Source organism: Erpetoichthys calabaricus, chromosome 2, assembly GCF_900747795.2.
Source record: "Erpetoichthys calabaricus chromosome 2, fErpCal1.3, whole genome shotgun sequence".
NCBI lineage: Eukaryota > Metazoa > Chordata > Cladistia > Polypteriformes > Polypteridae > Erpetoichthys > Erpetoichthys calabaricus.
Window position 1 is genome coordinate 179646555 of NC_041395.2, and position 15894 is coordinate 179662448.

General features: G+C 38.2%; 1 protein-coding gene across 1 annotated transcript in view; it reads left to right on the plus strand.

The window, feature by feature from the left end:
* itga10 (integrin, alpha 10) overlaps positions 1-15894 on the plus strand; it is a 156581-nt gene that overhangs the window by 18286 nt on the left and 122401 nt on the right. The window contains exons 2-4 of the mRNA XM_028794851.2: positions 5318-5432; positions 7247-7356; positions 15745-15833. Of these exons, the coding sequence (XP_028650684.1) occupies positions 5318-5432; positions 7247-7356; positions 15745-15833 (314 nt within the window). The remainder of the gene's footprint in view (positions 1-5317; positions 5433-7246; positions 7357-15744; positions 15834-15894) is intronic.

Below are 15894 nucleotides of genomic sequence, written 5' to 3' on the forward strand. Positions count from 1 at the left end.
TTCGCACATACAACAACAACAAACCCTGGTTTACTACAAAACTCAGGCAGCTTCGTAAGGCTAAGGAGAAGGCCTACAGAAGTGGGGACAGAATCCTGTATAATCAAGCCAGAAACACATTGACAAAGGAGATCAGAGTAGCAAAGAGGTGCTACACTGAAAAGCTGGAAAATAGGTTTACAGCCAACGACCCTGCATCAGTGTGGAGAGGTTTGAAAGACATCACCAACTACAGGAAACCATCCCCCCATACTGAAGAGAACCATCAACTGGCCAACGAGCTGAATTTGTTCTACTGCAGGTTTGATAATCCCTCTTTCACACCTCTCACCCACGCCAATCAAAATACACTCCCAGCACTCACTACCAAGCCCCTGCCCCTCCCCACTGACACCATAGCTGCACTCAGGATCTGTGAAGGGGACGTGAGTCAGCTCTTCAGGAGACAGAAGATCAGGAAGGCACCAGGTCCAGATGGTGTGTGACCCTCCTGTCTTAAAGTCTGTGCTGATCAGCTGGCCCCCATATTTACACAGATCTTCAACAGATCCCTGGAGCTATGTGAAGTTCCCTCCTGCCTTAAGCATTCCACAATTATCCCGGTTCCAAAGAAAACCTCCATCGCAGGGTTAAATGACTACAGGCCAGTCGCCCTGATGTCTTTGGTCATAAAATCCTTTGAAAGACTGGTGTTGACCTACCTGAAGGACATTACAGACCCCCTGCTTGACCCCCTACAGTTTGCTTACCGAGCAAACAGGTCAGTGGATGATGCAATGAACATGGGACTGCACTACATCCTGCAACATCTCGACTCTCCAGGGACATATGCTAGGATCCTGTTTGTGGACTTCAGCTCAGCGTTCAATACTATCATTCCAGAAGTCCTCCACACCAAACTCACTTGGCTCACTGTACCAGCTCCCATCTCCCAGTGGATCAAAAACTTCCTGACAGATAGGAAGCAGCAAGTGAGACTGGTAAAAATCACATCCAGCACACGAACAGTCAGCACTGGCGCCCCCCAGGGATGTGTTCTCTCTCCTCTGCTCTTCTCCCTCTACACAAATGACTGCACCTCAAGAGACCCGTCTGTTAAAATCCTGAAGTTCGCAGATGATATGACAGTCATTGGCCTCATCAAGGACAGTGACGAGTCTGTATACAGACGAGAGGTCGAACAGCTGGCCCTCTGGTGCGGTCAAAACAACCTGGAGCTGAACAAGCTTAAAACTGTGGAGATGACAGTGGACTTCAGGAGGAGCCCCCCAGTGCTGCCCCCTCTCACACTACTCAACAGCATTGTGTCTGCTGTGGAAAAGTTTAGGTTTCTGGGATCCACAATTTCCCAGGACCTAAAGTGGGAACTAAACATAAACACAATTGTTAAAAAAGCCCAGCAAAGGTTGTACTTCCTGCGCCAGCTCAGGAAGTTCAACCTGCCTCAGGAGCTGCTCATCCAATTTTACTCTGCAGTAATCCAGTCTGTTCTCTGTTCATCTATCACAGTCTGGTTTGGCTCAGCCACAAAACAGGACAGGAACAGACTTCAACGGACAGTCAGGATTGCAGAAAAAATCATTGGTGTTGATCTGCCCTCCATTCAAGACTTATACAGATCTCGAGTCAGGAAACGGGCAGAAAACATCATTGCAGACCCATCACACCCTGGTTACAACCTTTTTCAACTTCTTCCCTCTGGTAGGCGCTACAGAGCACTGTACGCCAAAACTACCAGACATGTGAACAGTTTCTTTCCTCAGGCCATCACTCTCATGAACACTTAAGTCAATCTCACAGCATCAGGGACAATACTAGGTAAAACCGGAGTCCAATTCCTTGTATGTGTACATATACTTGGCCAATAAAGCTGATTCTGATTCTGATTCTGTCGGAGAAAGAGAAAGCCCGTTTAAGAAGCAGGTAGTGATTCACACACAGAGCACAAAGCATTTAATGTCCTACTTTAGTTACAATGGGATTTGAGAAACTAGTAAATTAAACGATTTTAAGATGAAGTTTATGATGTTCTACTTTAATGGCAAAATAAACTACGTGATTAAAGTGGAAATTTCGAGACTAAAGTTGACATTTCATGCTTTTTTCCCACTGTGTGCCTATTTTTTTTGTCTGTACCCTAATAAGCTTTCATATGACACTCAGACATTGGGCTACGACTTGCCTTTTCACGGCGACTTTGATATGTGACTTCTTTTTTATTTCGGGCACTGTGCGACTTTCGAGTTTCTCCGACACTCGATCAACTTCCTTTTGTTGATTACACCACTGTTTAAACCAACAAATAGTACGTTTTTCCTTTGCCTCCACTTGGTATTCGCTGAAATTCTTATATTTTTCCCTGTGCTTTTCCCATTGTCTTTTCACAGAAGGCTTTTTATATTGATTTGCATATTTAAAGAGGCATAATTCTGGGAGGAGTTGGGGCGGGACAGAAGGCGCGTGCACGTGCGTTACTTTTCACGCTGATCGGGATTTATGTAGTGGAAAAACGTGAAATTTTGCGTACGTACAGATTCCTGCATCTAGATTTTTCTGTGCGTACGCACATTCCCGCTTTGTGCTTACGCCATGTTATAGTGTGAGTTCTACCTCATGGCTTAAACCTCATGTGAGCCCAGGTCATTATCCTCACCCAACCCTGCAGGATCCATCTGGCTTCTGGAACCTTTGTTGTCATCACCATTAGATCATCTGTGTATGTCCTGATTGGTGACTGCCTTGATCCTGTCTTGCTAATCAGGCACCGGCATTCTGGCTCCACTGCTTTCAGCAGCATATTTATAGCCAGAGTGAAAAGAGTTGCAGAGATGGTGCAACCAGTGATAATTCCTATGTGCAGCTGGTGCCACTAAGATGTCACTGGCCCAGAAGAGACCCTCATCCTGAAGCTACCATAATAAACCATTACAGAGTCTTTTATTTTCCCTTGGGCATAGTGTCTCTCGAGTGACAGTTCGACCAATTTGTGTGGGATTGATCCATATTCCTTGGCAAGATCCAACCACCATACATTCAGGTCCCCTCTGCCTTCTCTAGCTTCTCTGATGAGCTGAGTCAGCACACCTGTGTGCTCCAAATATCCTTGGACACTGGGAATACCTCCTTCTGTATATTGGTGTCTGTGTCCGTTATTCAACAGGAAATTGGAGAGATGTTTGGCCACAATGCTGAACAAGACCTTGCATTCAACACTGAGTAAATCGATTATGTGGAATTTATTGATGTTCTCTGATTTCTTCTCTTTGGGTATCCACACACCCTCTGCATACCTCCATGCTTCATGTTTAGAATGTGGTATTTTGAGGGGGAGTGTGGGGGTGCTCCATTTCCACTTCCACTTCAACTATTAGTCCAGCAGGGAAATTCTATTTAAATAGAAATACATATGAAGGGAAACCATACCTGTTTGTTGATTACTTGCCTTGTTTACTTCTCTTCCCAGCTACAACAATCCCCAACTTTTACTTTTTGTTTGTTCCTTTTTATATAAACATTAAAACTTATATTGACCCTTCATTATGAATTCTCACTTAATAAATAAATCAATATTCCATTACAGTTTGTTCATTCATTCAGTCACTATCAGAACTGCTTAATTCAGTTCAGGGTTTGAGTATACATAATTTATCATCAGCATCATCATCTTTCCACTTTCCCTGATAAGAGTCAAGATAACAGCACACTGACTCTTCTGGCCAGGCCTCTCTATATCCAGAAACTTATTAAGCCTTTCCTGGGAAATGCTCCCAAGACTGTTGAGAGAAATAACTCCTTCAGTGTGTTTTGGGTCTTCCACTTGATTTTTTCCTGATTGTGCCCAATGGGGAGCATTCTAGATGCATGCCCAAAACTAACTGCCCTGATTCCTGTCATTCTGGTGAAACAGCAGTTCTCTTCAGAGGTCATTATGAATTGCAAGCTTCTCACCATATCATGTTACTTTTTGTAACACTCAGTTAAGTTGGAGTTCAAGATCTGATGTAACACTCTACAATAAAGCATCAGTTCCCTTAGCATTTATTGTATTGTATTGTGTTTGTGTATCTGAATCAGTTAAAAGTAGGGTTATTCAGTTAAAATTAAACAAGTTATAAAAGTAGAGTTATACAGTTAAAAATAAATTCTATTCTATCGTTATTGTTATGCTAGATAAGCAGAAAAAATAAAATCTATATAAAAATCAAAGTGAATGTTGAAGTTGCTGTATTTAAGATTGCTCCGAATGGTAGCATATTACTTTTGGGATATTATATATCTGTTGTAAAACAAATACTGTTCTTTTGAACTTTAAGAAAAACACTCAATTTCTGCATTTACAAAGGCTTTAGCTACTACCAGTATTTACAAAAAAGTTGAAAATCCAAGGAATAAAAGCACACATTTTCCTGACATCGTAACTAACAAAATTGTGTTTCCATTAAAACATTCCTTTGGCTGGGTTTTCTGAGTTCTAGAAGTTATATACACAAACCAGAAATGAAAAAATTAAGGTAATTGGAGTCAATCAGTTGGACAAACATTTTTAATGTGGCACAACAGGATTAGTAGTTTTGAGAGCTGCCTGAAATTCTTTATTTTTCATAAATTTTTAATCTTAACTTTAAGTAAAACTAACACATGGAGCATCTATAAGTCTATCTTAAATAAAATGCCATCTGTCATCTCAACAACTTATATAGTTTATAAAGTTATACTGGTTACCATTCCTTATACAGGACTGTATCACCAATAAAGTGACTAAAAAGAGCATAAACAATTAATTTTCAAAAAAAGATATACCTTCATCTCCATCATGCCTATCAAGATTTTCCGTACTTTAAATTTAGTTTGTTTTGGTATATTCTGAATATTTTTTCTTGTTTTGGTTTCCTTGAATTAGTTTTAAATTAAGTTTACAATCTTTTTGCTGTGCCATTGATGATGTGATTTTCTGCCTACATTGTACTGGTTTCACGGCTACCAGTGAATGTCTGTCAATTTAACGGAATAAGTGCCAGGTTAATTAAGAATGAAATGTGGCTGTTAACATTTGTTTAATCTCTGTGATCAATAAAGGAAAGACTCTCCACATTATGCAAACCAAATACTTAATTCAAATGAGGAATTTTAGTGTTTCTGCTTTGCTAGTTATTGACTGTAAACTTCAGTCTGTTCTGTTAACAAAGGTTTGCCCAAGTATTTTGACCTCTACCCATTTATTGTTTGTCCAATACTCTGATTTTTTTTTAACAGATGGATGCTACAACTCTTTGAAAAATAGTTAAAAATAACATACATTTTCTCTTTTCTCTCCCAGCACTTGCCTGTACCTGCTTCAACATTGATATCAGGAGCCCTCGTATCTTTAATGGCCCTGCTGATGCACTGTTTGGATTTAAAGTCCTGCAACATGAAGCTGATGGACAGAAATGGTGAGTGTGCAGTGCAGAGTGGTGACATTTAGTGCAGCCAGGTAGGTGTTGAGTTGGATCTGAAACCGCTAAATCATTTTTGAATAACAGGTTAAATGTGAATAATTTTGGAATTACTAGGAAAGACTACCTGGAGTGTCAAAGTGCATCTCCCTCAAGAACAATGTGTGTTTGTCATAATTTGCAGATGGTTATTGTTTGCAATTGTGTAGTTGTGTTTTGTTTTCTTTTTTTATTTATGTAGTTTTCCTTTATAAAGGTGTTTTCTGCTTGTAAAGTACCAAGAATTTTACTATACCATGTATATAAACTGCTCAAAAAAATTAAATGAACACTTTTTAATCAGAGTATGGCATCAAGTCAACGAAACTTTTGGGATATTGATCTGGTCAGTTAAGTAGCAGAGGGGGTTGTTAATCAGTTTCAGCTGCTTTGGTGTTAATAAAATTAACAACAGGTGCACTAGAGGGGCAACAATGAGAAGACCCCCAAAACAGGAATGGTTTAACAGGTGGAGGCCACTGACATTTTCTCCTCCTCATCTTTTCTGACTGTTTTTTCACTAGTTTTGTATTTGGCTACGGTCAGTGTCAGAACTGGTAGCATGAGGCGATACTTGGACCCTACAGAGGTTGCACAGGTAGTCCAACTTCTCCAGGATGGCACATCAATACGTGCCATTGTCAGAAGGTTTGCTGTGTGTCCCAGCACAGTCTCAATGGCATGGAGGAGATTCCAGGAGACAGGCAGTTACTCTAGAAGAGCTGGACGGGTCCTTAACCCATCAACAGGACCGGTATCTGCTCCTTTGGGCAAGGAGGAGCAGAATGAGCACTGCCAGAGCCCTAAAAAATTACCTCCAGCAGGCCACTGGTGTGAATGTCTCTGACTAAACAATCAAACAGACTTCATGAGGGTGGCCTGAGGGCTCGACATCCTCTAGTGGGCCCTGTGCTCACTGCCTGGAACCGTGGAGCTTGATTGGCATTTGCCATAGAATACCAGAATTGGCAGGTCCACCACTGGTGCACTGTGCTTTTCACAGATGAGAGCAGGTTCACCCTAAGCACATGTGACAGATGTGAAAGGGTCTGGAGAAGCCGTGGAGAATGTTATGCTGCCTGTAACATCGCTCAGCATGACTGGTTTGGTGGTGGGTCAGTGATGGTCTGGAGAGTCATATCCATTGAGGGACACACAGACCTCTACAGGCTAGACAACAGCACCTTGACTGTCATTCGGTATAAGGGTTTAATCCTTGGACCCAATGTCAGACCCTATGCTGGTGCAGTGGATCTTGGGTTCCTCCTGGTGCACAATAATACCCGGCCTCATGTGGCGAGATTATGCAGGCAGTTCCTGGAGGATGAAGGAATTAATACCATTGACGGGTCCCCATGCTCGCCTGACCTAAATCCAATAGAATACCTCTGGGACATTATGTTTTGGTCCATCCATGCCGCCAGGTTGCACCTCAGACTGTCCAGGAGCTCAGTGATGCCCTGGTCCAGATCTGGGAGGAGATCCCCCAGGACACCATCCATTGTCTCATTAGGAGCATGCCCCAACATTGTCAGGCATGTATACAAGCACGTGGGGGTCATACAAACTACTGTGTACGATTTTGAGTTGCTGCAATGAAATTTTGGCAAAATGTACTAGCATTTTGGCAAAATGTACTGTAAAATGTCTTTGAATATATATAATTTATTCTTTGGATGAAGAATCTGAAGTGCCATTTAAAATTGTCAAGCCTGCAGATCCATATCATAAATCTGCCATTGACACTCATTCAGGGCTTTTTTTTGTCATAGGATGCTTGTCGGTGCTCCATGGGATGGGCCAGCAAATAACAGACAGGGAGATATTTATAAGTGCATTGTGGGAGAGGAAAGAAATTCAAACTGTACCAAAGTCAATCTGGGTGAGTAGTCTGAGCAATCATGTGACAGCTGTTTTTTTTTTCTAATCTAATCTTTACATTTACAGAGAAGGAAAATGCCAATTTGAACTTTTTTTGTTTATTTAGAGCCATCAAACAAAATAATAAACAGCATAACCCTGGAATTTATTTACCACTTGCTTGCTATATATGCATTCTAATAAAGAATGGTTGAGCATAAAAGACAAAGCAAAATCTGTTTAACTTGACACTTCCAGCAGATTCTCTTCATTTACAAGAAATGAATGTATGTAAGTACAAGATCATAACCATACAGGAGGTTCCCATGGTTAACACTTCACACATTTCTCTGGTCACCATGTTGTGTACTCATGTGATGGTCTCACTACTTTCTTTCCCTTTAAGCTGTATGCCTGATTTGCTGTAAAACATTTGCAGAACAACATGCACGTTTGTGTGTTTGAATTTATTGACATTAAAGTATTAAACCACAAAAATTGTAATTTTTTCTGATTGGTGATGTAATACACTATAGAAAAGTTACAGCAGATGTTATTGAAAATTTTGAAAAAGTCACATTCATGAGACATGTCCTATGATTTGTCATTCTAAAACCTCCAAAAAGGTGTATCCAACTGCTTATCCAAAGAGACAATATTGATAAATGAGAACAGAGTACCGTAAAAGTAATTTTAAATATATATTTTTCATGCAGGAGATAAAATGTACATCTTGAAAAAGGCAAAACAAAGCCTCACTGTAGTTGCTTTACTGCTTCTCCAAATAAATGAATGGATGCTGAGCCTAGATACTGTATTTATTGAAATATGTGGCAACTGAGTGCTAAACACATATGCTGCGTATTTGGTGCCTGACTGGTTATTCTGCCACTAGTTCATTTGCTTGCTTTGAGGAAAGCAATTGCCAGTAATTATTTTAAGTTTAGTACATTAATTTTTTACTGGAGTGGCCCAGTGCTTTGTGTTGGTTCCTCATGGCCTCAGTGGCCTGGGACTCAATTATGTATTACATTAGATAGTTTGGAAGGACAGTTGAACTTTTTGTAGCCTGTTCTCTGCCTCTGCATTACTGGCCTCTAATTGTTTCATGATTGTGCAGTCTGCAAATTTTTATTTTGGGTTCCTCTGAGTTCAAGCAAAAACGCAGCTCTGCCACAAGGAATATGCTGCACATGGCTCTTCAACCTGTCTAGTTGCTTCCCTGATACCTCAGTTACTCAAAACAGAGTTTTAGACAGAAAAAAATGCTGATTGTTTCAATAAAAATAAGTAAAAGCAAATATTCTCATCTATAGTATTCTATAAAAATAACATTTGTTTTAGTACAAAATAGCTTTAAAAGTGCTGTGCTATTATACTTGTGGTTTTTGTGCTTGTGTTGTTTTAAACCTTAAGTTATTTATTTCTTATATACTGTATGTATTGTGCTTTATACTTCAGAAGTGTTTTTATTATTAATTGAGCAGGTTTGAGAATGTTGCTTATTTAATTTGTAATAATTGTTTATTCTTCCCCTTTCTGAATTGTTAATTCTAGTGAGACCGATCTCAGTAGCAGTCTCTTCACAGTATACCAGTCCATCACACCCACAGCCCATAACGTTAAAGTTGCCAATTAATGCTACAATACAAAATACATCTGCATGGCAACCATGAATACATAAATATTGTGTATTTCAAAGCATATAACCAGAATGAAGATTAGCCTTAAAACTGTCTATGAACAGCAGCTTCCCAATTCAGAATTAGTTCTAACCCATCAATGCCAACATTGGTTTTGGAAAATGAAAAGTCAAAATTTGTCATTCCAGGGTCTGTATGTCAATGTTTAGGAGACAAAAATTGTGCCTGTTACTATGGAAACTTTGTTGGTTTTCTTGTTTTTTCCATAAGTAGATAGTGAACAGTGAGGTGGGGAATCCCTGATGTACAGTCAAAGGTTAGAAAATGATCTGTCTGTGAACCCTAGATGATGCCTAATAAAATATTTAACCAATTTAGCATTTTAAATATATTTATTAAGGCTTTATTGGTATGGAGCAACAAGTAATTAAAACACATGAGGAGTATATACACACAATATGACATTGCCTAGTCAGAATAAAATATAGAAAAACAGCACAACATTAAATAGTATTTTTTCAAATTAAACCAGGAATTAAATACAGGGTGGCCCACAAAAAAGTGGCCATGAACAAAGAGTGTGCATGAACATGCTGAAACGGGCACAGAGATGTATTGACGCACAATAAAATCACTTTCAGCATCTTCTGTAAATGTAACTACCAAATTTGATCATTTTGCTCTTCACCACATAATGCAGTCATCTTGTGTTGAGACGGGTGACTTTTTCATGGGCCACCCTGTATTATTGTACCCACTGTACTGGTACAGAGGTGAAACCAGTTTAGGTCTAGGGTGCAGTAGCTGGAATTGTTTAATATGGCTTATCTTCATGGCTTCATTACGCAAAGCATGTAGTGCCAGCCTCCACAACTGAATACTGGATTTTTGAGTAGATGTTGATATCCTCTTGTTTTTTCTATGTGCGACATGGTGGATCAACTAAACCCAGTCATGACATTTTCTAAAGTGCAGTTCTAAAGTATCCTGAAGACTTCATATCAAGCTATATTTCTTGAGGTGCCTTAAAATCTGAAAGTATTCTTAACGTTTTTTTAGCTAGTTACCAGGGATATATATAACTACAAGAGTCTGAAGAAGTTAACGGTCTCCAGTGTTGCTCCGTCAGTGCTGGTCTGAAAGTAACCTTGCCAATTGCCTCTAAAGTCCACAGTGGTTTTTTTTGTTTCCAAATTCTCCTTTGTGGCCACTGTACGACTTAATAAGTGACACAAAAAGATATGAAAAAGAAAGCCTTTACTCTACCAACACCATCACTCACAGAACCCCACACATGCACAGCTCCACAAAACATCACCCCCAACCATAGGGTTCTATTCAATAAGGGCGCACACATAAAGGCAACCTTCAAAAGGGCGACCTCAATTGGGCGCGGAGAATAAAAGCGCACATAAATAAAAGCGATCTTCAAAAGGGCGACCTCAATTGAGCGCCGAATAAATGCGCACGCAAATAAAGGAGCGCTTCAAAAGGATGACCTTCAGAGTGAATTAAATTAATTGTCCTTGATTATGCTAATAGACCGCATCTCGAATATCTACGTGGCATTGCACATAATCTACAGCTTCAAGTGTAACTTGCTTTCACCTTTTTATACATTCAGTCATTGCCTTAATCTAATTTTCTGTAATTTTGAAAACAACGAAATATGTTCAGTCATTGCCTTAATCGAATTTTCTGTAATTTTGAAAACAACGAAATATAGAGAGCTTTAGAAATAGTTCGTTAGAAGTAGTTCGTTAGAAGTTCATGCATTAATTAATTGGATGTTTTAATATTCTTGCTTTCACCTTTTTATACGTTCAATCATTGCCTTTATCTAATAAATTTTCTGTAATTTTGTTGCGTTTGCCTTTATTCACTGCGCCCAATTGACGTCACCCTTTTGAAGCGCTCCTTTATTTGCGCGCGCATTTATTCGGCGCTCAATTGAGGTCGTCCTTTTGAAGCTTGCCTTTATTTGCGCACGCCTTTATTAGGCGCTCAATTGAGGTCGCCCTTTTGAAGATCGTTTTTATTTATGTGCGCTTTTATTCGCCGCACCCAATTGAGGTCGCCCTTTTGAAGGTCGCCTTTATGTGCGTGCCCTTATTGACGGATACCCAACCATAGATGCACACATAAAACATTTAATATATGCATAATAGGAAACATAATAAAATTACAGGTAACACCACTTTGTTATACCTACCAATTTCCATTTATTCTCCTATTATTTTCTTTAAAGGTAAATACATGCTTTTAAATCTCTTTTACTTATATCTTGTAAAGCACTTTTCAAAACACTTCTCAGCTTTCATAAAACCTTTCCCATTTTCTGAATGTATAGTAAGATCTGGTTTTCTACATTATGACACCTTAATAATGGAAAAATGAGCTTCTACTTTTTAATTTGTTCATTTTTGTTACAGTATCTTCTTTTCCTTTATTTTGCCTTTTTTCCTGTGAAAGAAAAGGAAAATAAAACAAGGTCAAATCACCAATCAGAATTTGAAATAATTAATTCCATTCGATCATGTCAAATGCCTTTTCTGCATCTAATGATAGTAATATCTCTGGGGTGTTTGATTTTGCTGGTGAATATATAACATTAAACAAGCGTCGGAGATTTGAAGATAGATGTCGGCCTTTAATAAATCCAGTTTGATCTTGTGATATTACCGAAGGCAGCACTTTCTCCATCCAAATGGAATTACCTTTTCACTGCATTGGAGAAATTTGGGTTTGGCCCGAATATTTGTGCTTGGATCAAACTACTGTATACCAGTCCAGAAGCTTCAGTTTGTATTAATAAAATTTGCTCAGACTACTTTAAACTAGAACGTGGTACCAGACAAGGATGTCCCTTGTCGCCACTGTTGTTTGCAATCGCTATTGAACCAACGGGCGGTTCACTGCCGAAATTCTTATCAGATAAAGGGGATTGTCAGAGAAGGACTGGAACAGAAAATTTCTCTATATGCAGATGATATGGTCTTATATATATCGGACCCAGAAAACACTGTCCCTGCTGTTTTAACGGCACTAACAGAATTTCAAAAGATATCTGGTCTTAGAATTAATCTGAATAAAAGTATACTCTTTCCAGTGAACTCACAAGCATATAATATTAGATTAGTCACCCTACCTTTTACCATAGCAAATCAGTTTAAATACCTAGGGGTAAATATCACAAGTAAACATAAAGCTCTTTATCAACAAAATTTTGGCGTCTGTATGGAAAAAATTAAGCAAGACTTGCATAGATGGTCAACCCTTCATCTCACTCTAGCCGGAAGAATTAACATTGTTAAGATGAATATCCTTCCTAAACTTCTCTTTTTATTTCAAAACATTTCAATATATATCAATAAATCGTTTTTTAAACAGTTAGATTCAATAATAACCTCATTCATTTGGAACTCAAAACACCCACGTATCCGAAGAGCGACCCTACAAAGACCTCAGGCAGAAGGTGGCATGGCTTTACCTAATTTTCAGTTTTATTACTGGGCAGCAAACATACAAGCCATAAAAACCTGGACACAAATAAATGCACATACCCAGGCTTGGTCTGCAATAGAAGTAAAATCCTGTAGTACTTCTTTATATTCCCTGCTCTGCTCTCCAATAAATGAAAGTTATCGCAAATATACTAATAACCCAATTGTGCTTTACTCACTCAGAATATGGAACCAAATTAGGAAGCATTTTAAGATGGAAAATCTTTTATCAGTGGCACCTCTGCAAGGGAACCACCTCTTTCAACCTTCGCAAGTATATCCAGTTTTTAATACCTGGAAAAGTTTTGGGATTAAAATGCTCAGAGATCTTTATATAGACAACATATTTACATCTTTTGAACAATTACGTTCAAAATTTAACCTCCCAGCTACACATTTCTTTTACTATCTTCAAATTAGAAATTTTGTTAAACAGAAATTGCCCGATTTCCCCCACCTTGCACCCTCCACAATGCTGGAAAAAATACTGCTCAATTCTGAGGAAACAAACACTATTTCCGCAATATATAAAATCTTATTAGAGTCCCTACCTTTCAAAGACCCAAGAGGACATTGGGAAGAAGATCTCTTAATCAATATATCAGAAAAGGAGTGGAAGGTAGCAAAGCAGAGAATTCACTCGAGTTCTATATGCGCAAAGCATAGAATTATTCAACTAAAAATTATATATCGAGCTCATCTGTCTCGCTTAAAACTGTCCAAAATGTTTCCAGGCCAGGATCCAACCTACGAGCGCTGCAACCAAGCTCCTGCCTCACTGGGTCACATGTTCTGGGCCTGCACCAAACTAACATCATTTTGGACAAAAATTTTTAAGTGCCTCTCAGACAGCCTTAGTATCACAATCCCTCCTAACCCACTAACAGCTGTGTTTGGTGTCCTTCCAGATGGACTGGAATTGGAGTAGGACAAGCAAACGGTGATTGCATTCACTACACTCTTGGCACGCAGACTTATTTTGTTAAATTGGAAGAATCCTAATTCTCCTCTTATAAGTCAGTGGGAAACCGATGTTTTATATTATTTGAAATTGGAAAAAATCAAATTTTCAGTTAGAGGATCTGTACAAAATTTTTTCAAAACATGGCAGGATTTAATCAATATTATTTTAGAATAAGAGAAATAACTATTATTGCATTTAACTCCCTTCTCCATCTCTTATTTATATAGATATTTACTTCTCCCCTTCTTTTGTCTAATGTTGCCTTATTAAAAAGCTTAAAGAAATTTTCCTTTAGCTAAGCTCTCCTTCTCAGGGGTGGGGTTTGATTTGTTTTCAAATTTGTTGGGTTATAAATTGATCTGTTTGTATGGAATGATTACAATGAAAATTAATAAAATAAAAATATATGGTCGAAAAAAAGAATTTGAAATAATTAAAACCAGAACATACAATTAAATGTCTTTAATACAACCCCTGTAATTTGTGAAAGGCAAAAGTTTATAGTGCAATTATTGTTACATTAACAGAGTATAATAAAATTCTTACTTCCATGTGCTAATCAACAAGCAACATAGCACCTCTTTCTAGTCTTATGATTGGTAAGTATAACTAACTTACCTCAAAGCATCTGTCTTCCTCAACTCACTACCTTACCTCTAAACTTCTTTCTTCTTTAAATGAACAATCTTGGAACATGTATGTTATATAATAATGATAATAATAATAATAATAATAATAAAAATATAATATTACATTTTATTTAAATAGCATCTCCAGGTACTCCACTTTCCTCCCACAGTCCACAGACATGCAGGTTGGGTGCATTGGCAATTTTAAATTGTCCCTAGTGTGTGCTTGGTGTGTGGGTGTGTGTGTGTGTACGCCCTGCGGTGGGCTGGCGATGGGCTGGCGCACTTACTGAACAGTAACATCTAATGGACTAGTCTCCTAATTTGTGGTAAATTGAGAGACTGCAGAGCCATGTATAGAAGGTAAAGGTGCAATATACTGTACCTATGTAGGAGTAGACTGATGCATAATGACAAATTAATAAGCCAAAAATGAAGGCCAAAAAACACATGCATGTTCCAATAGAAATTTAAAATAACTCATCCTTTCAAATGTTGTTATAATAAACAGCAGTTTCAAATACCTTTAATGTGACTAACTCTAGTTCTGACTATTTTGTTTATCATTTACTCACACAATATAAGCTGTTAAGTGATACTGTTCTTGCATAATTTGTTGATCATGGCTAGAATGATGTTGCCATATGTTTTTAAAGGAAATTTGATGATTATCATTCATTCATTTATTTCTTTATACTGATTTAGGGTAGCAGGAAGCCTCTGTGTGGCAATACTGAATGCAACCATAGACAGAGCACGCTAGTACAGTACACACATCCACACACACTTATACTGGCGTACGTTACAACCTCCAATCAAACACACACATCTGTTGTAGGAAAACCATCACAGATGAAATTGAGCTTGCAGACATTTTGCTGATGCAGTGCTGACAATTGTGTCACAGTGTTGCCCAAGAGAAAAATAAGTTTCTTAATTGGTTCATAATAGACTGCACCATCATTTAGGAAGGACCTGTGGTATTCAAGATGATGCAAAACTTTCTATTCATCACACAAAATGAATATAAAGTTTTACCTCTCATACTGTGGTTTATTTGAAATGTTTTGCTGGCTACCACAATGCCCCAGAACAAAACATTTCCAAGTGCTTGAGCAGCCACATCTTTGGATCTCTCAGAGAAACTATCCATGGAAAAGTTTTGGAAGTAGTAGTTATTAAATAAGTGGCTGCATAGCAGGATTCAGACTGGTACAAGCTTTTTGAAGTTGATGGAGATTATGTAGAAAAATGTGGAGTTGAACAAATCCATCTAGCTATTGTATCAAGCTATCCTATGAATATATTCAAACAATTCTATAATAAATTTGTATCAATTAAACAATGTTTTTGCACAAGTTTTTGGGTGAGCCTTGAACAATTGTCTTGCTACTGGCATCACAGAGTTACTTGCTTGGTAATCAAAAATCATGAGTGTAGAGGTTTCAGTGTGGTTTATTATTATACAGTATACAGTATTGTAATCATTTAAGTGATATATATATAGAGTCATTTGTAGCTCTGATTGAACTGATTTTTTTAATCTTGTAATTTTGTTCTACTGAAACCTATGTTTGAATGTCCTATTTAATTTTGTCTGTAATGTACTTTCATGGAGCAAATAAAGATTAATATATATCTCCTGCCATGATTACATGTTCCATTGCATAGGGGAGACTGCCTTGCAGAATGTATCCCGACAGATGAAAAACACCCATTTTGGGATGACTCTGACAAGCAATAAGGACAAAGGCTTTGTGGTAAGTAGCCCTATTTATAGTATTGCACTAACCAGTAAGTAAAAACAGAGCCATACCAAAA